The 25,982-nt window shown below is 42.5% G+C and overlaps 1 protein-coding gene across 1 annotated transcript in view; it reads left to right on the top strand.

Moving 5' to 3' along the window:
- The first annotated feature begins 775 nt into the window (after positions 1 to 775).
- Positions 776 to 25,982, top strand: part of prkdc (protein kinase, DNA-activated, catalytic subunit) — a 46,892-nt gene continuing 21,685 nt past the window's right edge. Inside the window, exons 1-43 of the mRNA XM_084151938.1 lie at positions 776 to 1,030; positions 2,177 to 2,253; positions 2,369 to 2,473; positions 2,595 to 2,669; positions 2,943 to 3,051; positions 3,345 to 3,457; positions 4,674 to 4,773; positions 4,910 to 4,965; positions 5,093 to 5,123; positions 5,310 to 5,467; positions 6,385 to 6,531; positions 6,721 to 6,885; positions 7,095 to 7,263; positions 7,647 to 7,696; positions 7,937 to 8,080; positions 8,453 to 8,602; positions 8,776 to 8,894; positions 9,155 to 9,314; positions 9,558 to 9,644; positions 9,750 to 9,869; positions 10,035 to 10,194; positions 10,362 to 10,468; positions 10,561 to 10,651; positions 11,192 to 11,355; positions 11,610 to 11,762; positions 12,259 to 12,366; positions 12,616 to 12,842; positions 12,976 to 13,070; positions 13,278 to 13,380; positions 13,467 to 13,600; positions 14,773 to 15,003; positions 15,182 to 15,408; positions 15,747 to 15,955; positions 16,164 to 16,296; positions 16,538 to 16,696; positions 16,988 to 17,191; positions 17,433 to 17,621; positions 17,769 to 17,873; positions 18,228 to 18,395; positions 19,002 to 19,129; positions 19,223 to 19,421; positions 19,816 to 19,997; positions 20,182 to 20,350. Coding sequence (XP_084008064.1) covers positions 865 to 1,030; positions 2,177 to 2,253; positions 2,369 to 2,473; positions 2,595 to 2,669; positions 2,943 to 3,051; positions 3,345 to 3,457; positions 4,674 to 4,773; positions 4,910 to 4,965; positions 5,093 to 5,123; positions 5,310 to 5,467; positions 6,385 to 6,531; positions 6,721 to 6,885; positions 7,095 to 7,263; positions 7,647 to 7,696; positions 7,937 to 8,080; positions 8,453 to 8,602; positions 8,776 to 8,894; positions 9,155 to 9,314; positions 9,558 to 9,644; positions 9,750 to 9,869; positions 10,035 to 10,194; positions 10,362 to 10,468; positions 10,561 to 10,651; positions 11,192 to 11,355; positions 11,610 to 11,762; positions 12,259 to 12,366; positions 12,616 to 12,842; positions 12,976 to 13,070; positions 13,278 to 13,380; positions 13,467 to 13,600; positions 14,773 to 15,003; positions 15,182 to 15,408; positions 15,747 to 15,955; positions 16,164 to 16,296; positions 16,538 to 16,696; positions 16,988 to 17,191; positions 17,433 to 17,621; positions 17,769 to 17,873; positions 18,228 to 18,395; positions 19,002 to 19,129; positions 19,223 to 19,421; positions 19,816 to 19,997; positions 20,182 to 20,350 — 5,946 coding nt within the window. The 5' untranslated portion in view covers positions 776 to 864. The remainder of the gene's footprint in view (positions 1,031 to 2,176; positions 2,254 to 2,368; positions 2,474 to 2,594; positions 2,670 to 2,942; positions 3,052 to 3,344; positions 3,458 to 4,673; positions 4,774 to 4,909; positions 4,966 to 5,092; positions 5,124 to 5,309; positions 5,468 to 6,384; positions 6,532 to 6,720; positions 6,886 to 7,094; positions 7,264 to 7,646; positions 7,697 to 7,936; positions 8,081 to 8,452; positions 8,603 to 8,775; positions 8,895 to 9,154; positions 9,315 to 9,557; positions 9,645 to 9,749; positions 9,870 to 10,034; positions 10,195 to 10,361; positions 10,469 to 10,560; positions 10,652 to 11,191; positions 11,356 to 11,609; positions 11,763 to 12,258; positions 12,367 to 12,615; positions 12,843 to 12,975; positions 13,071 to 13,277; positions 13,381 to 13,466; positions 13,601 to 14,772; positions 15,004 to 15,181; positions 15,409 to 15,746; positions 15,956 to 16,163; positions 16,297 to 16,537; positions 16,697 to 16,987; positions 17,192 to 17,432; positions 17,622 to 17,768; positions 17,874 to 18,227; positions 18,396 to 19,001; positions 19,130 to 19,222; positions 19,422 to 19,815; positions 19,998 to 20,181; positions 20,351 to 25,982) is intronic.

Here is a 25,982-nt window from a genome sequence, read left to right as displayed (position 1 = left end):
GTCACGAACTGATGATGTAAGTGATTGGAGGAATTCTGGTTTGCCAGAATGATGAGAGGGAAGATTGTTGTCCTTTTTTGTTTTATTTGTCTTATTTTTCAGTCTTTCGTTTTTTCTACATTCGTTTTGGCTATTTCACTACTGTAAGTGTTGTTACATGTACAAAGTCTAGTGATTTGTGTGTGTAAACAAAGTAGGTTTTAGTCTGAAGATGAATGTGACTGGCTGAACTGCCATTATTAAACCTCATGAAAAGATAGACAGAGTGTTTTTCTTTTGTTAGTATTCCGATTGCTGCCAACCTACACATTGCTCTCTACCTCTCTCTACAGACTGTAGAGTCCACACTAACTATCAACTTTATGTATTATGGTTTTTGGTTTCCAAAATAAATTCATAAACAATATTTTTTCCATAGGAATAGAATCAACACTCCATGCCAGTAGATGACGCTCTTTACAGTTGCATGCGTTTAGAATTGATGACTATTGAGGTACTCAGTATGCTTTCAGCGTTGCTTGAGCATTTGAAAACGACGATAAATGTAAGGTTACTTCTTAGACTTGTGACACAATCGCTGCCCGTTGAAAGGCTAATCCATGCTAGGAAGAAATTCAATTGCCATATACATTTGAGTTTGATTGAGATTGCTACATTATAAACAGTTTACATTTGATTTCCGGGTTTGTAACGTTTTTGAACATCATGCATGGTCGTGAATATACTTTTGATGGGCGTGTCTAAACTTTTAGATGTATTTCTTGTCGCGCGCGTATGGATGTTGTTGATGTAGTCCGCCATAAAACCCACAGAAGAAAAATATGTTGACGTGTTCCAAGGATAGCTAGCAAAGATTAGTTGAACATGTCCGACGACAAAGTTAAGGTTGTTGGAGGGATTCAAGGGCATCTTCTGAAACTTCATGCAGCTCTCTCAGATGGTGACACAAGAGATGCAGCGCTAATATGTCATGACATTATCGGGGACTTGGGGCAAGAATGCATGCTAACGAACAGCGAGAACGAGCTGGGTAAGGTTCACTATAGGTCTACATAAAGTGTGCAATATTAATTTCAATTGTTGTCAGACCCAAACAGCATAACTACCTATGTAGATAGCATTGCAATTTAGCTAACAAGGTATAGATTTGCACTTTACCCCTTGGCTTGCTAATGCTGGGGGGTATTCATTTAGCCAATTCTGTTGCAAAATGTTTCTTAAACGGAAGCAAATGAAACGGGGAGGGACCAATCTGAATTTGTCTAATATTTACATTTACATTTTAGTCATTTAGCAGACGCTCTTATCAGTTAGTGAATGCATACATTTTTCATACTGGCCCCCCGTGGGAAACGAACCCACAACCCTGACGTTGCAAGCGCCATGCTCTACCAACTGAGCTACAGGGAACACTAATATAAACTTTCGTTTGCGTTTTTCGTTTGGAGTAAACGGTTTCTGTTGCAAAACGTTTTGCAACATAATTGGCGTAATGCAGACTACATACCCCCTAATTGTGGAACCCTGGCTCGGATCAAGAGGCACAGACTGTGGGCACCTGTTCGAGACAGCGGCCAGAGCCATTTATTTGGGATGCTAATCACTGTTACGCATGCGCATTGCATCCATTTTGAATGATGCAAATGTACCCATTCATTTGGTATTAATGGGATTTGGGATTAACTATATAGGTAATAGTGATTAAAACCCTAAATTAGCGTGTTTCTCAATGTTGTTTCATTCTATGGACTATAGGGGTCCTTACTTTTTTGTAGCTCTTGACTCTTAGGCCAGCTACATCTGAGGCTCTGGTCGTCAACATTGCAGGCTGGTCCACACTATGGGAAGATCTCAATTGCCTTCTCATCCTATCCTCGTCTCCTTCTCAAAACCCATTGGATGAGAAAGCCAGAAGTCCCTCATTTTTTTTATCTTCCCCTCCAATGGGTTTTGAGGAGGCGGCGAGGAGAGAGGACACAAGGAGTATGGAATTGAGAACTTCCCTAGCTCTGGAGAATCCTAGGAGTCAGAAGGGCAAGCCACTGATCTAGGATGCTATTCTAATTCTGATGTGGACTATTCAACATAGTGTTTTAGTGAAATCTAAAATTACCAGTTTATGTTTTTGAAGTGGTGAGTGGCATCAATCATTTGATTTATTTGTTTTCTCTTGAAGCTTTACATGCATCCTTGTTGTTCTCAAAAGAAGATGGGTTGCTCAACTTTCTTCGAAAATCACTGGCATGTGAAGAGGTTAGTGCAAATGAATGAGGTCAATGAAAATCAGTTCCCCAATTGAAATGTAGAAGGACAGTCCAGTTCTATTTTGTTGTTGTTGCCTTGATGACTGGTTCATATTTAAATGCAGCTCCGGGATACAAGAGTTGAGACCATCAGTCTACTGGACAAGTTCTTGCAGAGGATATCTACAAACGTCAAGGGTTGGGAGAAGACTTATGCCATTGATATCAGGGTATTTTATTAACTGTTACATCTGATGTATTTATTTGTTTATTCATTTATACATTTTGAAGTGATTTTTATTTGACACCTTGGACTCCCCAGTATTAACTCCATATTTCCTCTGGTCCTAGGACATATGCTTGGTTGTGTACACAAAGGACAAAGCTGCAAAATGCAAGGCACTAACATTGGATCTCCTGATCAAGGTGAATGATTAACATGCATTTAACATGCATGATGATGATTGTATTGGAAACTGGTTAAATGAGACCATCTTTTTACTAAATGTCAGTTTTCCATTTCCTACATAACTCAACAAGTTACTGGGCAGAAGCTGCTTGGACAGTTGATGTGTGAAGATTTCAAGAAAGTGTATTGATATTTACTTTTATCACACTGAGATAGATGGAGTCAATATTTTGAATGATAAATCATATTTATGCCGCTCCTTGATATAATGCGATTTACAACTTTTATAGGTTCTCTATTTAACTAAGGACTCCAGTATTGCTCAGGACTTAAAAGTTGGTAAAATATTCGACAAATTCTATGTCGAGCTCTCCTACAAGAACAAAATCCCAGATACAGGTGAGTGTTCAGTTCCTACTTAATGGGGGTCATTTTGACAGTGTGAAAAAGCAGGCACCTTCAAGTAGGTGTCGCAGAATAGCTCTTTCAATGGGGCCCCACATATTCAACCATGTTTACTCTCCTACCTTGTAATTCTTCAAAATCCAAGCTTTGACTTTGCCGATGTTTCTAGTGGCATAGGAATCACTCTCTGCTCTCTCTATAATACAGTATAATATAACACTAGTTTGCCTGCAAGTCCTATTGACACTGATTTGTGTTTCTGATTTGTCTTATTTTTTCCCAACAAGTTCTCAGTAAAATCTATGAGCTCTTAGGAGTTTTGGGTGAGGTCCATCCCAGCGAAATGGTCAACCACTCAGATAAACTCTACAGAGCCTATTTAGGAGAGCTGAAACATCAGGTACATTCCATGTAAAGTAGACCAGGGGTCGGCAATAGGCGGCCATGGCTCGCGGGCCGCCAAGTGTTTTCTTTTGGGGGGCCCCCCAAAGTTTTCAGTAAAAAATATATATTTTAGTTTTGGTCAAAGAGACTGTAAATTCAACAGGAATTCAGGTAAAAATGAGTTTAATTTAGTAAATCTGTTCCAAAGTATTCCCATTAATAAAAAAAGAGACATACAGTTGCGGCCAAATATAAAGACACCCTTTTCTTAAATATTTCCCTATTTCTTCTCAAATAAATAGAACATTTGGCCTTCCGAGTGGTGCAGTGGTCTAAGGACCTGCATCACAGTGCTTGAGGCGTCACTACAGACCCGGTTTCGATCCCACGCTGTGTCACAACTGGCCGTGACCAGGAGTCCCATAGGGCCACACACCATTTGCCCAGCGTCGTCTGGGTTAGGGGAGGGTTTGGCCGGGGGGGGCTATACTTGGCTCATCGCGCTCTAGTGACTCCTTGTGGCAGGCCGTGCGCCTGCAGGCTGACTTCGGTCGTTAGTTGAACAGTGTTTCCTCCGACACATTGGTGCGGCTGGCTTCCGGGTTAAGCGGGCGGGTGTTAAGAAGCACGGTTTGGCGGGTAATGTTTCGGAGGACGCATGACTCGACTTTCACCTGTCCCGAGCCTGTTGGGGAGTTGCAGTGATGAGACAAGATCGAAATTGGGGGTAAATTTTTTTTTATATAAATACTTTTTCATTTTGTTTGTGTCAAATGTCTTTATTTTCTAAATTACAATTTTAAACTTAAGTTTACAAAAATGTAATTGGTTATGCATTGTTGAAAATCCATAACAGGTTGTGGAGACAGTTTTTTTCAATTTCAACTTTTAAAAAAAGAAATAGAGAATGATTTAAGAAATGTCAAGGGTGTATATCTATTTGGCTACAACTGCATGTGATCGTGTCTCAATATAATCAAGATATTAAATGATTGTTATTTTAATAAACAATCTCTTTTTGGGTTTAGTTGGTCAATTTGCAGTGTACAAATTATTTTAATTATGTTCCGGCCCCCCGAATATCCGGTCCGACAAAAATCGGCCCGCGGCTGAATCTAGTTGCCTACTCCTGCAGTAGACTGTGTGGTATTTGAGCCGTGTTCATTACAATAGATTTTCTTGTGTGCATTAAATTAAATTTTATTTTGGTTGCAATGTTGAAACCATTTTAGATGACTTCATCGACAAAGGAGCCAAAGCTTACTGTTGTGGCTGGATGTTTGAGAGGGATCACAGCACTAATGGTTAATTTCACCAAGTCAATGGAAGACGGTGTGTGTTTTGTGTTTATTGCCTTTACTTAACTGAATGTATTGCTCCTGTATGGAAAGCTTTTTTGCGGTCGTAAATCTTCTGATTGACTTTCTCAGGTCATTCTGTATTTTCACTTTTTTTTTTTTTTCTGCAGACCCAGGAACCTCAAAGGAAATATTTGAGTATACCCTGAAGACAATTAGTCCTCAGGTTGGTAAAATGTTATACAATTAGTGCTTTCAGTATCCTATGTGGTAGCGTACTGGTTGTGTCTAATGTGAGCAATAGGACTGTTCATTCATCCTTCCGTTCATTTCACATCCTCTCTTTTGATCAGGTGGAGATGTCCCGTTATGCGGTCAACTTTGGTAAGATTTACTGCATTGAGTGCCAAATCATTTGCATGTTCATGACTACTCCTTTGTTTCCATGGCACCAGGCAATCTCAATCAAATGTAGCAAAAAATATTTTTTGGGGGGGAAATAAATACTTTTTGAACCCAGGTCTGGCATTGTTTGAGCTTGACAATAAGCACTGTTTCTACCCTTTGTAGCTGGACTGAGATTGTTAGCAAAGCATGCAGCTCAATTCAGCCACTTGCTGATGGACCACTACAGAGCCTTGTTTGATGTCATGTCCAAGCTGTGTGGACACATCAACCAGGAGATGAAGAAGACCAGTTACTATGCCTTGGAGTCCTTCCTCAAACAGGTGGGCTTACCACGTTCTGGAAAGCCAGTATGTGGTTAGGGGCAATTCCATGGTAACAGAGTGATGCTGAGACTCAGATTTTTCACTTTAATATTTATTTAAAACAAACCAATGATTGCAGAGTTAAATAAACCATAACACTCTGCACAATGATTACTTTTAACAATGTCCACTGAACATTTTACAAGATGCAAGAACAGGAATACTTAACAATTTCCAGGGAAAACTTTACAAAAACACATTTACTTGAAGAACAGTGCAGATGCAAAGTTTGGTCAAAGAATGACAGAACAAACCGCACAAACCGTCATTCTGGTACCAAACTTTGCATCTGCACTGTTCTTCAAGTAAATGTGTTTTTGTAAAGTTTTCCATGGAAATTGTTAAGTATTCCTGTTCTTGCCATAATATGGACATGATCTTTTACCAAATAGGGCTATCTTCTGTATACCCCCCTACCTTGTCACAACACAACTGATTGGCTCAAACGCATTAAGAAGGAAATAAATTCCACAAGTTAACTTTTAAGAAGGCACACCTGTTAATTGAAATGCATTCCAGGTGACTACCTCATGAAGCAGGTTGAGAGAATGCCAAGAGTGTGCAAAGCTGTCATCAAGGCAAAGGGTGGCTATTTGAAGAATCTCAAATCTCAAATATATAAAACACTTTTTTGGTTACTACATGATTCCATATCTGTTATTTCATCGTTTTGATGTCTTCACTATTATTCAACAATATAAAGAAAAACCCTTGAATGAGTAGGTGTGTCCAAACTTTTGACTGGTAGTGTAGGTAATGTTTCACTTGAGAGGATTTTTGTGAATAACAGTATCTCTATTCCTTTATTCTGCAAAGACTAGTGTGTTTCTTCTGTGCCCTGATAAATATAATAGTTTGTTGGATTGTCGCTTTAGGTTGCTCTCCTGGTGGCAGAGAACGTTGAGGAGCACAAAGGCAAACTCAAGTTCTTCATGCAGAAGTTCTGTGCCATAATCAAGACCATGGACTCCACTCACAAGGAGCTCTCCATTGCTATCCGTGGCTACGGATTCTTTGCAGCGGTACGTTTCCATTTTCTCCCATTGTCTTGTCCTGCTGGAAAAGCCACTGACTGGTTTGTTATGTTGTAGTATACTGCAGTTAGTCACTGATATTGTACATGCGTTTGGAGTTGTGGTATATTCAATTTATCCTGTGCACTGTTATTTTGCATTACTGAATCGTTTCTTGTGTAATTGTTGCTGTTGCAGCCATGTAAAGTGGTTTGCCCTCAAGACGTGGACCTGATGTACACAGAGCTGATCCAACGCTGCAAACAGATGTACCTCACGGAGTCCGACGGAGAGGAGGATAACGTTTACCAGCTCCCCAGCTTCTTGGACTCCATCGCCAGTGTCCTCATCCACCTAGACAAGGTAACCCCAGAACCCAGTTCAAATGAACCCCTCCCCTTCCGAAATTTGAAAAATGCCTACCCCTGTGAAATCGTGATTTGTCCAAATAATCAGTGATGCTAAATCTAGCGCACCGGAAGAATTGTTCCTATGTTCCGACAGATGTAACTTTAGTTACGGATGGGGGAGAGACTAGCATTACCATATCACTGTTTGTCGTGCACCCACAGATCCCTGAGGTCTACACACCTGTGCTAGAGCGCCTCCTGGTGGTACAGATCGACAGCTTCCCTCAGTACAGTGTGAGAATGCAGCCCACCTGCACTCGTGCCATCATCAAGGTGCTTGTTGCCATGGCATCCAAGGGTCCAGTATTCTGGAGCTTCATCAGTTCTGTGGGTGAGTTGAAGAAACCGAGTCAAACAATGTGTTCGCGTTCAGCGTTTTTACACTACACAGACTCTAGCCTATAATATATGCCATTTATGAAGGCCTTCAAAAACCCTTTATAAGGCCAACATAGTTGCTTCACAAACCATTTAGGCTACAATCAATTAGGCTGTGTACAAATGCCATGCAAGGTAGAGGCTGGAAAGCGTTTTGCCAAAATCGTCAAAGTGCCAGATGTAAGGACATTTTTAGAACGCCAATGTATAATATTAATAACATCTATATCGACATTTATAAAGGGTTTATGAAGGCCTCATTAAGCCGTCAAAGTTGTTGTTACCGTAACTTCTGATGCATCACTATGCCATAATTGTTTTGTTTTCTGCTTTCAGTGCACCAGGGCTTAATTCGTGTCTGTTCCAAGCCTGTTGTCCTTCCCGAGGTGAGGTCATTATGTCAGTATGTTTTTGTGCTCTAATATGAGAACATGGACTGTTGACATTGTTTTCATAAACTCTACTTAGTTGCATAGTTTTGTTATTTAAAGGTATACCCAACATTTTATTTAACCATGTTTGAAAGTTGGCAGGCTAGTGTATTGTTGGGAGGATGGGATGTTGTCAGGTGGCGAGATGAGTTGTTCTCAGTGGGAACTTGTTAATGGTGGTACCTGTTCTGTTAGGAGGGGGAGAACGCTCAGAGTGGCACCAGGACTGGTGGGGAGTCTGCAGAGGCTTCTCAAATGCAGACTGGGAAATGGAGGGTTCCCTCTTGTCGCGACTACCTGGATCTATTCAGGGATCTCTTGGACTGTGATCATCTAAAGGTATGCTCGTGTGAGATCCTGGTTAAAATAGTATTATTGTCTTTCAGATACTTTAACTGCACTTGATTAAGCTTGGCCTTGCCCAATATAATAGTCCTAAAAGTGTAAATGTGTGCCCATTTGGCTCTGCAGGCAGGCTCTATCAAAGATAACAAATACTATTTGAACCCAGGTCTGGTTCTAAGTGGAAATATGTTATTAATCGTCCTTGTTCAGTTTTCTTCTCTTAGCCTAGTTAGTCCTCCACTAATCTCGGTTAACCCAGAACTTCAATTGCACGTCATTTGGTCAGATGCTACCATTTATGTTGACGTAGGCTGTCCATGAGAGATTAGTTCCTTGCTATAAATGACTCAATGTCCTCTGCTGTAGGACACTGGGTTTCTCGACGGGGGGTTTGAAACCCAGAACGCTACCCTGAGGTCTTTGAGCCGCCTGCTTTATGACGAACTGGTGAAATCCATCCTGAGGATCGTAGAGAAGCTGGACCTCTCTGTTCAGAAAGTCAACGCAGAGGAGGAGGTGAGACTTCTTCTGATAAGGTCTTTTGATTTTTTTGTGAATAATTATAAAAACGGTGACCACCAATGTGTCCCGGCTTTAGCCGATAATAAAGGTGTGCCAAGTGTGAAAATAATTTATATTGTAAACACATGAGAATCTCTCATTGATCAATGTGGTTTGTGATGTCTTAGGGTCAGGATGAACAGGTCAGCAGCAGTATGGTTCTGCCCTCCTCTGACCCAACAGCTCACCTCCTGCCCAACAAACCCAAGGACTTCACTGCCTTCATCAACCTGGTTGATTTCTGCAGGTACAGTACCAGTACCCATCCACTAGCCTGGTCCCAGATCTGTGTGTGCTGTCTGGCATAACAACGACCATAGAAAGTGGCTATACAGCACAGATCTGTGACCTTGTTTTTTATTCAGTGAATGGGTGGAATCCTCACTTGAATCCTCAGTGCAGCCTAAATCATCCAGTGCTTTCAAGCCGAGTATTTGAATGAAAGTTTGGCACCTGAGTCCGTACCTCTAGTTACAGTATGAGGCCTCTATCTGTTTGTCCTTGTAGTGAGTTGCTCCTGAAGAAGCGTCTGGAGTATTTTGGGCAGTGGGTGTACCCTTTGAGCCACGAGCTGATCCTTCAGTCCATAAGAGCCCCGCTTGTCAGTGGCTTCTACAAGCTACTCTCTGTCTCCATGGAAGTAGCCAAGAGAATCAAGTACTTCCAGGTAAATCGTGGTTATCAATTCCATTCCATTACTATGCTTTAAAAATCTGTTTTATATCATTTGCGCTGTATGCACTAGCAATGCCAGCGTCGTGGCTTTGATTCCCTCTTGGGTCATATGTACTATCTATTCAGTCACAGTATTGGATAAAAGTTTAGAACTAAAGGTTATATATGTCACGTATAGATATTGCTGTATGTTCTACAACTTGATGTCTGATGTACACTATACGTTCTTTAACAGGGTGTCGGACCCAAATGCGCTCAAAGCAGCGACACAGACCATGTGAGGGGCGCCTGCTTTGCGCTCTTCTCAAAGTTTGGAAAAGAGGTATAGCACGACTACTTTTTGAATCCACTCTAGATACAGAAGAGCGGCGTTAAAGGCAATGTTGTTTGGTCAGAGTGATGTACTGTGTGGTCTGTGTCTCCTTAGGTGTCTATGAGAATGAAGCAGTACAAAGATGAGCTCCTGGCCTCCTGCTTGACTTTCGTTCTCTCCCTTCATTATGACATAGTTGCTCTGGACATCAAGGCATACATCCCCGCACTTCAGGTGGGTAGCTGAGTCTCTCATGAGGGTTTATTACTGGTTTACCTCAAAGATTTCAACTCGACGTATACCTACCTACCTGGTACTAAATCATATACATGTATACGTGCTGGTTTCAATGAATCCCAATTGATGACTTAACCGCTCTCTGTGATTGGTGTACCCAAGGTGGCTCTGAAGCTGGGCCTGAGCCACGCCCCTCTGGCCAATGCAGCGCTGGACGCTCTGGAGGTGTGGTCGTCACGTATCCCCCGAGACACCATGCAGCCATACTACAGGGAGATCCTGCCTCACCTCGACGGATACCTAAAAACAGCCGCCACTGACGGTGCATTGACCTCGCTCTCCATCCATCCATCCTCGCTTTATCTCAGACTAGGAAGGAAATGACAAAGAATGTCTTTGTTCTACTTGGCTGTATTTCCCTCAGGGAATCGGACCTTCTTGTTTGTACGGTAGGCTATAATTCTGTTCCCCTTTTTGTCTTGATTGCAGACAAAGATGAGAGCAGCTGGGAGGTGACGTCTCTATCCACGGGAAAAGGGAAAGGATACAGCAAAGTGATGACTAAGCTCCTGAAGAGATCCAAGAATGTTGCCATGGTAATAAGTAGTAGGAGTCATTTTCCTGGCTATAAGTAAAAGAAGCATAAGTCTGTCAAATATTAATTACAGGATGATGTTTTGTTTGTCAGGAGGAAGCTTCTCCCATTGCCATGGTGAGGAAGAGGGTGGTGCGGTTGCTGGGACACCTGGGAGGGCAGCTGAACAGGAATCTGGTGACCGGTGAGTATCTAGATGTATTTTGCCTCTACCACTGTGATTTAAACACGATGAACAAACCTGTGTGTAATAATAATAATAATAATATGCCATTTAGCAGACGCTTTTATCCAAAGCGACTTACAGTCATGCGTGCATACATTTTTTGTGTATGGTTGGTCCCGGGGATCGAACCCACTACCTTGGCGTTACAAGCGCCGTGCTCTACCAGCTGAGCTACAGAGGACCACTATGTAGTGTACTGTATGTATACATAATATGTGTATCACAGGAGGCTGCTGAGGGGAGGACGACTCATAATAATGGCTGGAACGGAGTAGATGGAATGGTATCAACCACATGTTTGATGTATTTGATACCATTCCACCTATTCCACTCCAGCCATTACCACGAGCCCATCCTCCCCAATTAAGGAGCCACCAACCTCCTGTGATGTTTGAATGTCTGCATGTCAGCTAATTGTATGTAGGCTATACCCTCATATCTTTATATATCACCTTGGTATGTTTCTATAGTTTCTATATGATCTTATTCTCTCACCAGCAACCTCAGCCGAGGAGATGATGAAGAAGTTTGTGGCCTGGGACTCTGAGAAGAGACTGAGCTTCGCTGTGCCTTTCGCTGACATGAAGCCCGTCATCTACCTCGACCCCTTTCTACCTCGCATCACAGAGCTGGCACTGTCCACAAGTGACAGGCAAACCAAAGTATGGCCCCTCAAACTTAGTAAACAAACATATTTTACAAGGAAGCTAGACAACAAAAAAAAAAAAGTATATCTGATAATGTAGACCCAATAGTTTGGGATTGTTGTGAATGTGTGCAGATCCCTGAAATAAGTCAAAAGAATAAAGCTCTATACATGGCATTGAGATTTATAGATCCAGCACTTATCCAATGTGCACTTCTCAGGAGTTGTTATTAAAGTTGTTATTGTGTGTTATGTATGTGCTGTGTTCAGGTGGCAGCCTGTGAGTTGCTCCATAGCTTGGTGGTGTACATAGTGGGTAAGGGCTCTCAGATGGTAGAAGGGGAGAAGGGCAGCCTTCCTATGTACAACCTGCACAAACGCCTGTTCCCTGTACTGCTCCGGCTCGCCTGTGACGTGGACCAGGTTAGTCCATAACGGTCTAACTCAATCAATTACATTTATTTTATAAAGCCCTTGTTACATCAGCAGTTGTCACAAAGTACAATACAGATACCCAGCCTAAAACCCCAAACAGTGGCTAGGAAAAACTCCCTAGAAAGGCAGGAACCTAAGAAGAAACCTAGAGAGGAACCAGGCTGTAGCTGTGCCGGGAGGACTTCAAGCAAAACATCACCTAAAGGCTTAATGTAGCCTTCATACATTTTACATTTCAGTCATTTAGCAGACGCTCTTATCCAGAGCGACTTACGGGAGCAATTAGGGCTAAGTGCCTTGCTCAAGGGCACATCAACCGATTTTTTTCATGTAGTCAGCTTGGGGATTCGAACCAGCTACCTTTCGGTTACTGGCCCAACGCTCTTAACCGCTAGGCTTGATGTAGCCTTCATGACCACTTTGTAAGGCCTATATATAGATGCTATAGAAATCATGTATTTCAACCTCAACTTTTCGTTTTCAGATAACAAGGCAGCTCTTCGAACCACTGGTGATGCAGCTCATCCACTGGTTCACCAACAACAAGACATTTGAAAGTCAGGACACAGTTGCTGTTTTGGAGGCTATTATGGTAATTCTCCCCCTACTGAATTTAAATACTCTTTATTTTTAATAGAATATGTGTGAAACTGGTAGCAAAAGTAGTTGCAACTGCGAAGTTCCTTAAGGCTTTTGGTCCCATGTTGCCACAATTGGTCACAAATGTATTTCAACTTGAAAGATAATTCAGTTCAACCAGGAGCGAATGTGTAAAACTGAAATGTACTTATTCTACAGCAGTTGTTATGAAAGGTTGCATGACGATACAGTTTTGCTTCAGGATGGCGTGATAGACCCTGTGGATAGCACACTCCGAGACTTCTGTGGCCGCTGCGTTCACGAGTTCATCAAGTGGTCCATCAAACAAACCACCCCCAAGCAACAAGAGAAGAGCCCAGCCAACATCAAGTCTCTGTTCAAGCGCATCTACAGCCTGGCACTGCATCCCAACGGTTTCAAGAGGCTGGGTGCCGCGCTGGCTTTCAACAGTATCTACCGACTATTCAGGTAAGTTCTTATTTGATTCTGTGAAGCGTGTTAGTACAATAAACGGGACTTTCATACTAGGAAATAAAGGAAATATGGATAGATTGCCTACACTACAGACTGCAATTTGTTTTTGTTTTCTTTGTCTGTGCAGAGAAGAGAATTCCCTGGTGGAGCAGTTTGTCTTTGAAGCGCTGGTGGTATTCGTTGAAAGCCTGGCACTGGCACATTCAGACGAGAGATCCTTGGGTAAGGATTGTCCCCCAGTTTGGTGCTGTCATTCTGTTAACGATGATGTTCAATATGAACAAAAGTCCACAAAATATAATAATTAGGTTTTACATGTGTCCAGAGAGGTCATAATATACAGTCTTGAAGTGCTGAAATCCAACAATATGCATCATCATGCAAATCCATATCGCAAAAAATATGAATAAAATCCTTCTACTTCCTTAGGAACCTCGCAACAGTGTGGAAGTGCTATTGACCACCTGAAGAGGATAATCAAACACAAGGCTTCCAACCTCAATCAGCAGAACATCAAGAGGCGTATTCCAAGGTTACCAATGTACTAAGCTGGCTCTCCCTTGGGATGATTGCGTTTTCGACTGTATCGTTTATGAAATCTTCTCTGTTTTCCACTAGGGGCTTTCCCCCTGATGAAAAGGTGTGTTTGTCCGATGTGGTCATGTGGCTTCTGGAGCAGTGTGGGCGACCTCAAACTGAGTGCCGTCACAAGTGCATGCAGCTGTTCTATGAGCTTGTGCCCCTGCTACCAGGTGACATGTCCTTTGTATCTGTGGTTCTTCTGTAATAGACAAATGTGACAATAACACATTCTAACTATAGTATGTTTAAACATTTTTTTGTTTTTTTTTTACTTCTATTTATTAAGACACATTTAAATTAAAAAGGTAAAGTATTTAAATGTGCAATTCTGTGGCTTCGAGACAAAGTGAAAACACAATTGACCTGAAAAAGTAGTTTATTTACGGCAATATTATTCAATCAGTCAATCAATCAAATTGATTTTAAAGCCCTTTTTACATCAGCAGATGTCACAAAGTGCTTATACAGAAACCCAGCCTAAAACCCCAAACAGCAAGCAATGCAGATGTAGAAGCACGGTGGCTTGGAAAAACTCCCTTTCTAGGCAGGAACCTAGGAAGAAACCTAGAGAGGAACCAGGCTCTGAGGGGTGGCCAGTCCTCTTCTGGCTGTGCCGGGTGGAGATTATAAGAGTACATGGCCATTAAGACCAGATTGTTCTTCATGTTCAAATGTTCATAGATGACCAGCAGGGTCAAATAATAATCACAGTGGTTGTAAAGGGTGCAACAGGTCAGTACCTCAGGAGTAAATGTCACTTGGCTTTTCATAGCCGAGCATTCAGAAGCCGAATCAGCAGGTGCGGTAGGGAGAGGGAGAATCAAACAGCAGGTCCGGGACAAGGTAACACGTCCGGTGGACAGGTCATGGTTCCATAGCCGCAGGCAGAACAGTTTAAACTGGAGCAGCAGCACAACCAGGTGGACAGTGGACAGCCAGGAGTCTTCAGGCCAGGTAGTCTTGATGCATGGTCCTAGGGCTCAGGTCCTCTGGGAGGGGAGAGGGAGAGAGAGAGAATTAGAGGGAGCATACTTAAATTCACACAGGACACCAGATAAGACAGGAGAATTACACCAGATATAACAGACTAACCCTAGCCCCCCGGCACATAGACTATTGCAGCATATATACTGGAGGTTGAGACGGGGGGTCGGGGGACACTGTGACCCCGTTCGACGATACCTCCGAACAGGGCCAACCAGACAGGATATAACCCCACCCACTTTGCCAAAGCACAGCCCCCACACCACTAGAGGGATATCAACAGACCACCAACTAACTACCCTGAGACAAGGATGTGTATAGCCCACGAAGATCTTAATAATACTTTTTTTATCTGTAGAAAAGAGGTCTCCGTCCCAATGGCTGCAGGAGCTGTTGCAGCAGCATGGTGTGGGCTTCCTCATCTTCAGGCTGGAGGGTGGAGGGCTGCTGTCCCAGCCCACCCTCAGGCACCTGGCCGGCCCCTTCACCGTCAGGGCCGCGCTGCAGTGGATGGACCTGCTGCTGGCCGCCCTCGACTGCTACAACACCTTCATTGGCCTACACATCATCAAGCCCCAGCAGATACTAGGTGAGCAAACTCACTAGTGAACCACGCTCATATGATGAGTGACCTTGCCTGAGACATGAGGACTCGCCTTTAGCTCAGAGGGCTAACAAAGTAGTGTGACGCACAGGAGATATCTGGGTTTGAATCCAATATGGTCACACTTGCATTTCGGTCACACAAGTTTTTTCTTTATTCGAAGGCTCTGATGAGAAATCCAGCTTTTTGAATGCCTTGGGGTTCTTCCTTGCTGAACTGGCCACCAAGGAGCTGGAGGCAGCAGAGGGCTGTTTCAGAGCAGGCCAGAGAATCTCCCTCTTCAGTCCCAGAGAGAGAGACCAGTACAACTATAGCAAGTGCACCATCATCGTACGACTCATGGAGTTTGCCACGGTGGTACTGGTCAAATGCCAACAGGACTTTTGGAAGGTGAAGGCTTACTTTGGCTTTGTAGATATTTAGGGGCTCCTCGTTTCTGTGCTAGTGTCCAACAAGACAACACTCCCAGTACTTCCTGGGAAATGTATGTACATAACTTCTAAATCACTAACAATTCCCCCGTGCAATCACAAGCTGCATGTATTCTTTGGGGGAGGATGAAATGTCAGAAACATTTTAGATGTTTTATCATTTAAATGCCCACTGTCTCGCTGTATTGTTGATTACGTATGGTACCATGGGTGTCCGTTTGCTGTCTTCTGGAAACTTGCAAGATAATTTACTTGTAGAAATAAAATGATAAATACCTGTTTTAACCCTGTCGCTAGCTACTGGAGAAGGATCTGTTTGACTCTGCCTTTTTGGAGCTGGTGGCACTGACGCTGTGTGAGCCCTCGTCTATCGGCTTCAACATGGCTGACCTGGAGGTGATGAAGCGCCTGCCAGAGGTGTGTGTTCCCCTGCTGAAGGCCCTGCTGGTCTCACCCTACAGAGAGGACCTGGAGGACAGCCTCAGGAAGAGGATATCCCAGCAAAGGTCTGTATGGTGTTGATTAGTCCTCTGTTTAGGTTAAGATCAGTTCAGGCCCAGTCCCAAACCAACCCCTAGCCCATCGTCATTTCTAAATACCCCTTAAAACATGTTCGGTAGACAACTGTGGGCTTTATAGGAGTTCCAACGTGAGAGCACAGAGCAAATCATAGTGTAGGAATGATGATTAATAATGGGTTTATGTTGTCTTCAGTGTGGAGGACTTGTGTCGAGTGGACCTTTACCATCCAGACACTCGTACCAGCCATGCCAAAATGGAGATGCTTCTCTCTGCCTGCAAACAGATTCACAAAGCAGGCTTCCTCAGCTCCCTTCTGCACAGCCAGGTACTCTCTTTCTCTCTCTCTCTCTCTCTCTCTATCTTTCTTTCATTCTTTATTTATTTATTTCTCTCCTTACCCCCATCTTACTGATATACCTGATGCTGCTGAAACATTTGGGCCCAGCTTTACTAAGGCCAGAGTTCAATTGTTGTGTCTTATAGTGCACAAAAAGTAAATGTTACACACCTTCCCTCTTGTTGAAATCTCTTCAATATGTGACTGTTCTCTCTGCTGTGTGTTAAAGGATCCCAGTTATGCACAGTCCCTGGAATCCGAACTCCTCCTGGCGGTATACAAAGGCATCGCCCCCGGAGAGGAGAGGAAGGCCCTCCCTTCCATGGACGTGAGCAGCAGGAGGTTAGCCGACGGACTGGTGCAGCTGGCCTTCTCCCTTGGTGGACAGGTTGGAACCACCTAGCCTACTCCAGTCTTTCCCCTAGATTATTTTACAAGCGGGGTGAAAGGGCCAACAGTGCAACATCCAGGCACTCTGGCAATTTGCTACTTACATGGCAGGCTTCTGTTTCTTTTTAATATTTTTGTAAACAAACAATGTATAGCTTCCAAATATGTTTGATTGTATTCATAGCTCCAGCTATGAGTGGTCACAGATTGCGGCTTGACTCATCAAGTACTTCATCAAACTCCATCTCTGCTGCACTAACCTGTTTGTGTTCTGTCGTCTTTCTGGCAGAGTGAGCAGTTGGTAGAGCTGCTTTTGAACACCATCATGCTGTCCGTGCCTCTGGCGGGCAGCCGCAAGCAGAACTTCCTCAGCTTCTCTCACGGAGAGTACTTCTACAGCCTCTTCCAGATGACGCTCAATGCAGAGCTGCTCAGCAACCTGGACACCACCGTACCGCTGCTCATGACAGCTGCCACCCAAAACCCTAGCATGGTGAGCAGTAGTGGTCTCATCTAACAGATTATTTAGAATCAAAGAAAATTGACAAAGTATCTCTCTCTCTCTAAGCAAGAAGTGTTGTGGGGCAGCAGGTAGACTAGATGAAATAATCTGCCGATGTGCCCTTGAGCAAGGCATTTCACCCTAATTGCTCCTGTAAGTCACTCTGGATAAGAGCGTCTGCTAAATGACTAAAATGTAAACCATTTACATGTCTTTGGTGTCCTTGCAACAGGTGAGCGTGCTGCTGAACGGCATGCTGGACCACAGTTTCAGGGAGCGCTCGGTGAGGAAGAGCCAGGGCAGCCGGCTAGTGGAGCGGATACTGCAGAGGTGGGAGCAGCTCAGGCCATGGTGGGGCACCAACGCCTCCACGTCAGAAAGTAAAACCGCCACCCTCACATTGCTCTCCAAGGTTCTACAGGTGCAGCATAGCCAGATATAGGCTTCTTTTCATCTTTTAAACATGTTTTCATTGTAATATTGGACCCAGGTTTTAGCTTGGACCCAGGTTTTAGCTTGTGTTTAGCCCATATGAGTTTATCTAACTGTGCATTCTAACTCTGTGCAGATTGATTCGTCTGTGTGCTCCAATGCCAGCCACCAAGCTTTCCAACTGGTGTTCTCTACGTTCACTACTCTCATCGTTGACATGGCCCTGCCGTTGAATCTCAAGGTAAAGCATTAAGGTCGTTTTTAATCAGTTTCATCTTCCTGATTTTGTTTATTGGTACCTAAAATGTTGGTTTTTTTAAGCCCTATTTTACAAGGTATGTTGACTGAAAACCGAGTTGCTGGGGAGGGGAGAATGGTCATTTGGTAGCTGTGGATAATTAACTGTCTGTGGTATCATGGACGTCCAGGTTGGGAACATAAGCCACACCACAATACTAAATCCTTAATCTTGTCGACAAGTGCCATGGGATTGGCTCATAGTCATGGAAAACTGTCTTACCTTTAGTCAAGGGAAGAGGAAAAATGTTAATCGGTATTTTGAGTGAACTATCCTTTTAACCCCACCACTCTTCAGAGCCAGGCCCTGATCATGCTGCCGTTCTTCACCACCCTGCCGGAGGAGCCCCTGGCCCAGCTGCAGATGGCCCTGGAGGCCCTGGTGGCATCCCACCTCCCCATGCAGTCAGACGAGTTCCCTCGCGGCTCCCTGCACCGCAACAACTACATGGACTGTCTTCGAAAGGTAAGGACAACAAGATCTGGGTTCAAAAATACTATTTTGGGTATTTCAATTACATTCAAAGACATTTGGAAGTAAGTATTTCATATTTTTTTGGTTGAAAATACAAGTAGTTGAATATTGGAATGTATTTGGAAATACATTTGGAAATTATTTGAAATACTCAAATACACTCCCATGCATTTAACCTAGGTATTTGAAAATAGTATTTAAAATAAGTGTTATAGGAATTATTTTAAAATACTTTCAAATACATCCAATAGAAGTAGTTGATTCGGACACATTATTTGAACATACTCAAATACACAGAAAATAATCATTTAAATAACAAATACACATGTATTTGAACTCTGGTCTTCCGTCAACTTTAATGGTAAGTCCCTGCAACATTGTTCTTACACCAGTCCACTTTAAATCCGGAAGGGGGTGTGAAAGTGGACACTCAACCAGTAGTGTTCTGATGGCTCAGTTGGTCTGAGCATAGTGCTTGCAACACCCGGGTTCTGGGTTTTTATTCCCGCCACATATATTTAATGATATCTTGAATTATTCTTGTACATTATCATGAATGTCATGTCATTGCAAGTGGGCCGTATCACTCCTTTTCAGTTTTTGGATGCCCTAGAACTCTCTCAAAGTCCTCTTCTGCTGAAATTGATGGCCGGAGTTCTGTGCCGTGATACAAAGCACATTATGGAGGATTTGTTCCAAACGTGTTTCCAAAGGATTGCTAGACGGTGAGTGAGGCACTTATTTCCCCCACCGTGTTTAGATCAGTGTTGATTCCTCCAAATATAAGGTGGATTGAAAACTGTTATGTGTGTGAGCAGGTCCAGCGGTGAGCAGCTGCTCTGCGTCGTGTACAAGACCATCCAGCAGGGCGACGTGCCCGTCCCCTCCATGCTCCAAGCCATGCTGGAGAGAGTGCTGTTACCATTAGCTTCTTACTGCAGCCCAAAAGCCCTGGCTGAATTCTTCAGCGCTAATGTCTCTGACATCATGGCGGCGCTGCTCGCTCGCTTCACCAAGGTCTGTTGGTTGCTTTCTTGTTATCTGTATTTAATATTCTGCAATGTTTTACCGTGGTGGAATTGAATATTATTATTATTTTTTCCTTAGTGACAAGTGTAGAGAGGGTTTTGTGGAATCTACAAGGCTCACAGCTTTAATCTGTTATATTGCGGGGCATGTGTGCTTTACTGAAAAAGTCAGAAAACCTTTTAAAATAACATAGAGAACTTTGTGTTTTGGTGTAGATCTGCTGTCACGTGTAAGGCTTGAAATGTTATTTGACTTAGCCTAATTAGAAAATGTATTTTATTTTTGCAGATAAACTTAATTCTAACTGAGCTTTTCTCATGTTCTTGTAGCGTTTAAAAACACTTTAACCAGTTTTAAAAATATATTTCCTGACTTTTTTCAGTCCAACGAAGCGGCTTATGAGGCCCAGTTGATTAAGAAGAACGGCTGCTACAAGCTGATGGAGTTGCTCTACTCTCGTCTGCCTAAAGAGGAGGTTTACTCCAAAGACTCCCAGATCAACCAGGCCTACTGTGGAACCACAGTTAAAACAGAGGGCAACGAGCTGTCAAAGACTCTCATCAAGTAAGTCCACTGACAAGTTGCATCTCTTTAAAGGTGCCATCCATACAATTTTCCTATATAGCCATCCATTAAATATATATATGCTAACTGTCAAGGGGTTTAAAAAATGGTACTCAATGAATTTCTCCAGTTGTCTAGTTTAATCTGTTTGAGTGGCTAAATCCAGTTGTAATTTCCCTTTTAGGTCATGCTTCGAAGCCTTCACGGAGAACATGACAGGAGAGACTCAGCTCCTGGAGATCAGGAGGCAGTACCATTGTGCTGGGTATAACTGTGCCATCGCAGTCATCAGCTGTAGCTTCAACGAGACCAAGTTCTACCAAGGCTTCCTCTTCACAGAGAAACCTGAGAAGGTGATACAGAGGAGCCTGGTCCCAGACCTGTTTGTGCTGTTGTTATGTGAATTATTTAACAAACTATTTCAGTGTCTCTGTGCGTCTCCCAAAATCAAGAAATGGACAGAGTCCCGGTCTGCATAGTCAGAGATGTTTATTCATTGAGAATTCTGCCATCACAATTTCAGAGTCCATTTTTTATACTCACACGTCATACAAAAATCCCCTTTAGGCAGGCTGTAGTTTTCCACTTTATAATTGCTCTCCTGACCATCAGTTCACACACACACTTTCTTATCATAGCCTACTCCCTGCATTCCTCAGTTATCGCCGTTCTCACAATATTCTGCACCATGTTTCATACTCCTTAAAAAGCCTAACAGTTTCTCTCCTCCCTAAATTGGGAGGCCTCTTTATCTTGGTTTCTCAGTTGTCTGTAGACAGTTCTCCTTGTCCTTTGTTGTCTGGTCTAACTCTTACTCACATTGCTAAATAGTAGCTCAATGTCATAGTCTTGACTGGTCCTACACTCACACATTCTAGCACATTTCACACAGTTTCAGGGTGTAATAATTAGTCATTAATAATTATTCTATCAATCCACCCTTTGACTAAATATTACACACACTCACAAAATATATGTTGTTATAGAAATGAATCACACACATTGAAGCATATAAGTTGATTTGTATATAAAAACATAAAAAATTGTCTCATTCAATACAGGTTCATCAGGGTTACCCCATGATTAAAAGCGTAACGTTACTCTTTAGCAATGGTACCTAACCTGTTTACCCACTATCTGGAAACAACAGTCTAAGCCTATAGTGAAGAACATTTGCTTCATCACATCCTGCAACATCGGTTAACTAGTACATCATACTTAAAACAAGACTTTAATACACAAAAGATCATTACAATAACTTTTAAACTAGAGATTTATAGTTCTAGGAAAACATCCAGTCTCAACTATCTGAATCGTCGTCATCCTCCACCAAGCCTGGTGGGTCATATTCTTCATTCCTTAGGTCGGAGTCCGGGATTGGGCCGTATCTCACCATCTGCTGTGATACTGCCTGCTCCAACGCCTTGCTCACCAACCCTCGGACACAGGGAATAAGCATACCCATAGATGCGATTGCCGCGCCTAAAATAGTTACAACAATAGTTTTCCATTTACCAAACATGTTATCAAACCAACCAGTCATTGATGTATTCACCCCCCAGTTCTCAGCCCATTCTTTTCTTAATGCAGTGAGACCTGCCAGTGCTCCAGTTACTGTACCATCTGAGGCTGTATTGTTGGGGATAAACATACAACAATGACCTCCCACCATCTTGCAAATCCGCCTTTCTCTGCTAAAAGCATTTCGAGAACCAAACTATTCTGCAGGTCATGAGTGAGGTGGCGGATAGTTGGCCTGAGATTCTCTTCACTGCATCCCTTGTCTAATTAACGAACCTTTGTAGATGTAATTAATCCAGTCAACATTTTTATCAATTGTAACCCACCAGAAAAACGTTGTTGTAAACCCTTCTCCAATTTGATCTGTGATTCGCATTACTTTGGTGTCTGTAACATTGATAATCTCTGGGGTTCATGGTGAATTGGGGTGCCTTAGTATTATCCTTTTTAACAGTAGTTATTTTAATATCAGAACAATTAGGTGAGGTTTGGTTTGATCCCAAATCTATCACACGAGAACATGGTCTGAGGCATAGGTGCAGTTAGAAGGGTTGGCCTACCTGTTGAACAGGCATAACAATTAGTTTGACCCAACACCCTAGCTGTGTAGTTCATCCACCTTACCCAGAAGTTCTCATTTGAAATTCCTTCTACTTCTCCTTGGTTCATTTCCTGCAAGAGGAAATATTCTACCCTTGGTGGTTTAGTGCTATTTAGGATTCCTTCTGAGGGCCTTCCAAGGGGTATTAGACTAGTTTTTGGTACCTCTGGTGATAACATTAGATCTACCTGCTGTTCTGTCTCGGAGGTGGAAGATTAATTTCTCTCCTGAAAAATGAGCCTCACACATGTATTTGCCCCAACATCATCTACACAGACCCAATAGTTCCTTGCTTATCATCTTGCATAATTGACTTTACCGTTATCACTAGTTCCGTTTGACATTTATCATGGTTTTTTTTAATTCCCCATCGGTGTACTGCTTCCATTCCATTCTCATAGCATGTTCCCCAGGTATGTTCAAACACCCTTGCACAAGGACATGAGCGTTCCCCAGTGCAAATGTATTTACCATACCTTCTAGGACCTAACTTTCTTGTACACGCCCCCTTCTTACCAAAGCCCCCAAAACCTCCTATCTCTTCATGGGAGAAGTCGAATGGTATCTTGAATCCCCCATCTTGTCCTAAACTGACTTTAACTATTAAAATAATCATTCCCCCAATAGTCTTTCTTGGTTTCAGTATTTCTACGAGATCGAATCAGTGCATCATTTCCCTGTTTAGGTTGACCTGGATTAATCCATAATATGGTTAACATGATGATGCAGCTCAGAGTCCCCCAAAATCCCAAAAACCACCATCCCAGTCCTGTCCCTGACCCACCTGCCTGGTACTTCCCCATACCCACACCTCTATAAACACCCCACAGTGATGAAAGGTCGGGGTAGGGTTTCTTCGTTAACAGAGTTTACCCCCGAACCCTAGTGGGTCAGCTCTTCTCTTTAACTCTGTGTGTGTTCAACCGTGTTGGTATGTGGGCCTACCTTTTTGCAGTGGGTAACGTGGACCCAAGTGGCTCTCTCAGCTATTCTTATAGCAAAGGCAGTTACCAATAGGACATGGTATGGTCCCTCCCAGCGTGACTGCTTTCAATCCTTTTTCCTCAACGATTGGATCCACACCCAGTCTCCAGGTTATATGCTATGAATCACCTTCTCCTTTAATTCTTCAATTTTCTCATGTGTTCTGCTAGTATATTCTCTAGTTCTATGTCTACCTGTTCTGGTCCTGCCAACTGTGGCATTCTGTAAGGTCTTCCAAACACTTTCTCAAAGGGGATAACCCATCTTTATCTGGGGTTACTCTAAATGTCTTCCCTTCACTCTGTGATAACTCTATAAAATCAATTTCCAATTGCTGGAAGGGGTACTTAGCCGGAGGATACTCACCCTGAGGTGCCCTTTGTCTGCCCTGGTGATTATTTTGAGCACAGATAACACATCTTTATTTTTTTATAATTAGTCATCCCATATCCAACAAAGTGTTGTCTAATCTGCTCTACCATCCATCCCTCCCGTTGACCCATGGCTCTGCCCGTGTGTCAATATTGCAGCATATCTAAACAGTAATTTCGGGAGAATTGGTAAGCAATCTTTGACCCATATTCCTTCCTTATTTACTGTGCCTTGCTTCACCCATCTGTGAACTTCCTTAATTGGGGCCCAACTGTAGCTCTCTATAAGTAGATCTCTATCTATCGAAACTTCCTCTTTTGACAGCTGACTGGGACCAGAGAAGTGTTTTAACCCTGCTGACAACATTTGATAATACCTCAACTTACTTCTATCCCGTAAAAGTAATCCAAGATTAGTACAATTTACTAGCAACAGGTATCCCTCATTCAGGGAGGGCTCTCTCTCTCTTCTGTTATTTTATGGTTCGAATCATATATATTATTACCAAATTCTAAATTTCTTCACACTTTTCACAGTACTATAAATTACCCTCAACTTGGTAAAATAAACTATCTTAAAGTCCTCCTTTCATGCCTTTAGAATTTACCAGTGTGGATGATCAATTAACACCAGAAAGTCAAAACAGAGTTCAGAGGCAATTGAAATCATTCAACGAACTGTTCCATCCCATAGTATACTAAACATTACCATCATTCTAAATATTTCATAAATGTTCCTTATCCTAAGTGTTCATTAAGTGCTCATGACATTTATTCTCATAATAAATCATGTATACCCTAAACTCAGTCAAAACAGAAAAACTCCATAAAATTCACTGTGTGTGCTCCTTTAAGACTTATCACCTTTGACCTGTTGAAAACCCCCTAAAATCAAAATAACAAGGCTTTAAAAACATCATACTACGTGTGTTGTTTTTTATTTGAAAACCCCAATTAAAAAACAACAAACCAAAATAGCTAGGTCATGAGGACTCCTGATTTCTCTCTTCCCCTTCTGCCTACAGTTTCTTAACTGGTGCCCTTTCCTTGCACAGTAACTACACGGTTCCTCACATTCTCTAGCAAAATGTCCCGTTTTGTCACAATTGTAACACTTCCACTCACTCCTGTCTCCACTATTACCGTTTCCTTCTTGTCTGTCTTTGCTACCATAACCTCTCTTCTCTCCTGGGTATTGACTAATAGTCTCCCTGTTTACACTCATGGACTTTGGAGAATTCGGCATGTCTGTGATAATATTCTCTCAGATTATCACAGAGTTGTGCCAATTTATCTCCATAAGCCCCTCCTTCTGCCCACTCTAGAACCGGCGCATTCCCATCTCCGGGAACCCAGTTTCCTCTCACTGCCGCCCAGTCCTTTAACACTATCTGTCTGACTGCCCTCTCTAGTTCCCCTGTATTCAGCTTAAAGCTGGCGGTCAGCCCTTCCGTATCTCTTCTGAACTGGTGTACCCCCGTCTTAGGGTGGGGTATCCCTTCCACTGCTCTCACTACATCTCTCTGCTTCGTTTACTAAATCCTGGCATTAGTAAATTCAATCCACACACCACCAAAAACGAATAACATATTTGCATACACATAACTAGAAAGCTTGAATTTAATGCCATTCTTGCTTAAACAATGCAATTCAACATTTCTCATCACCCAATTTCTATTACTTTTTTTTCACACAGGAAACCCTGTACAATCTCTATCCTCTATTGCTGACTTTCCATCTAACATTACTTTTCAACATTTCTCAAATCTAATTACCTCTGTTATCAACTAAAATTCTAGCCACCTCTTATGAAACCCCCAATCTGTCATTGTTTAGAATACAGCAGAAATAGGTAACTGTCATTTCTAAGTAGGCTACAAATAACACCAAACACATGCCGTAGTCGACCAGCATATATTGAATTTATCTCCATAGTATTCATATCCAATGTAGTGATTGACATTCCTTAAAGGAAACCCTATACTGGCTTTGTACGATATTATATTAATTATGTCTCACCCATGACGTATGTCTACGTTTGGGTGAGCAAGTTAATATAGAATTATTATTCCAATTATGATTTTATGAAGTCTCTAGCCTCTCATTCAACACAAATCCCCATCATCAAATATACTCCCAGCAGAACTGAAAAAAAAAAAAAACTGACTGTGATTTCTAGGACACTGCCCCTTTGTTTCTGGCCTCACTATCTCCCCGAGAGTTGGCACTCCCTTAAGGTCTCTCTTACTCCTCTTTCTCTCCCCCAATCTGCTCTTGGTAAACTGCATACTTTTTTAACCTCAATCAGTCTTGCTGTGCTTTTCTCCACCCTATCAAAGTATTTTTAATGGTCCTGCTTATCTCTGGTCTCATTCCACTGAGGAACGTTATATTTTTAATTTCTGATGGTAGGGCGTATAATTCCCCTGTCTCTGGTCTGGCTCGGGTATGCCACTGTTTGCGTTAAACACATCTTTAAGCCTCTCTAAGTACTGGCTGACAGTCTCA

Source organism: Coregonus lavaretus, assembly GCF_964263955.1.
Source record: "Coregonus lavaretus genome assembly, chromosome: 34".
NCBI lineage: Eukaryota > Metazoa > Chordata > Actinopteri > Salmoniformes > Salmonidae > Coregonus > Coregonus lavaretus.
This window is presented reverse-complemented; position numbering and strand designations above follow the sequence as displayed.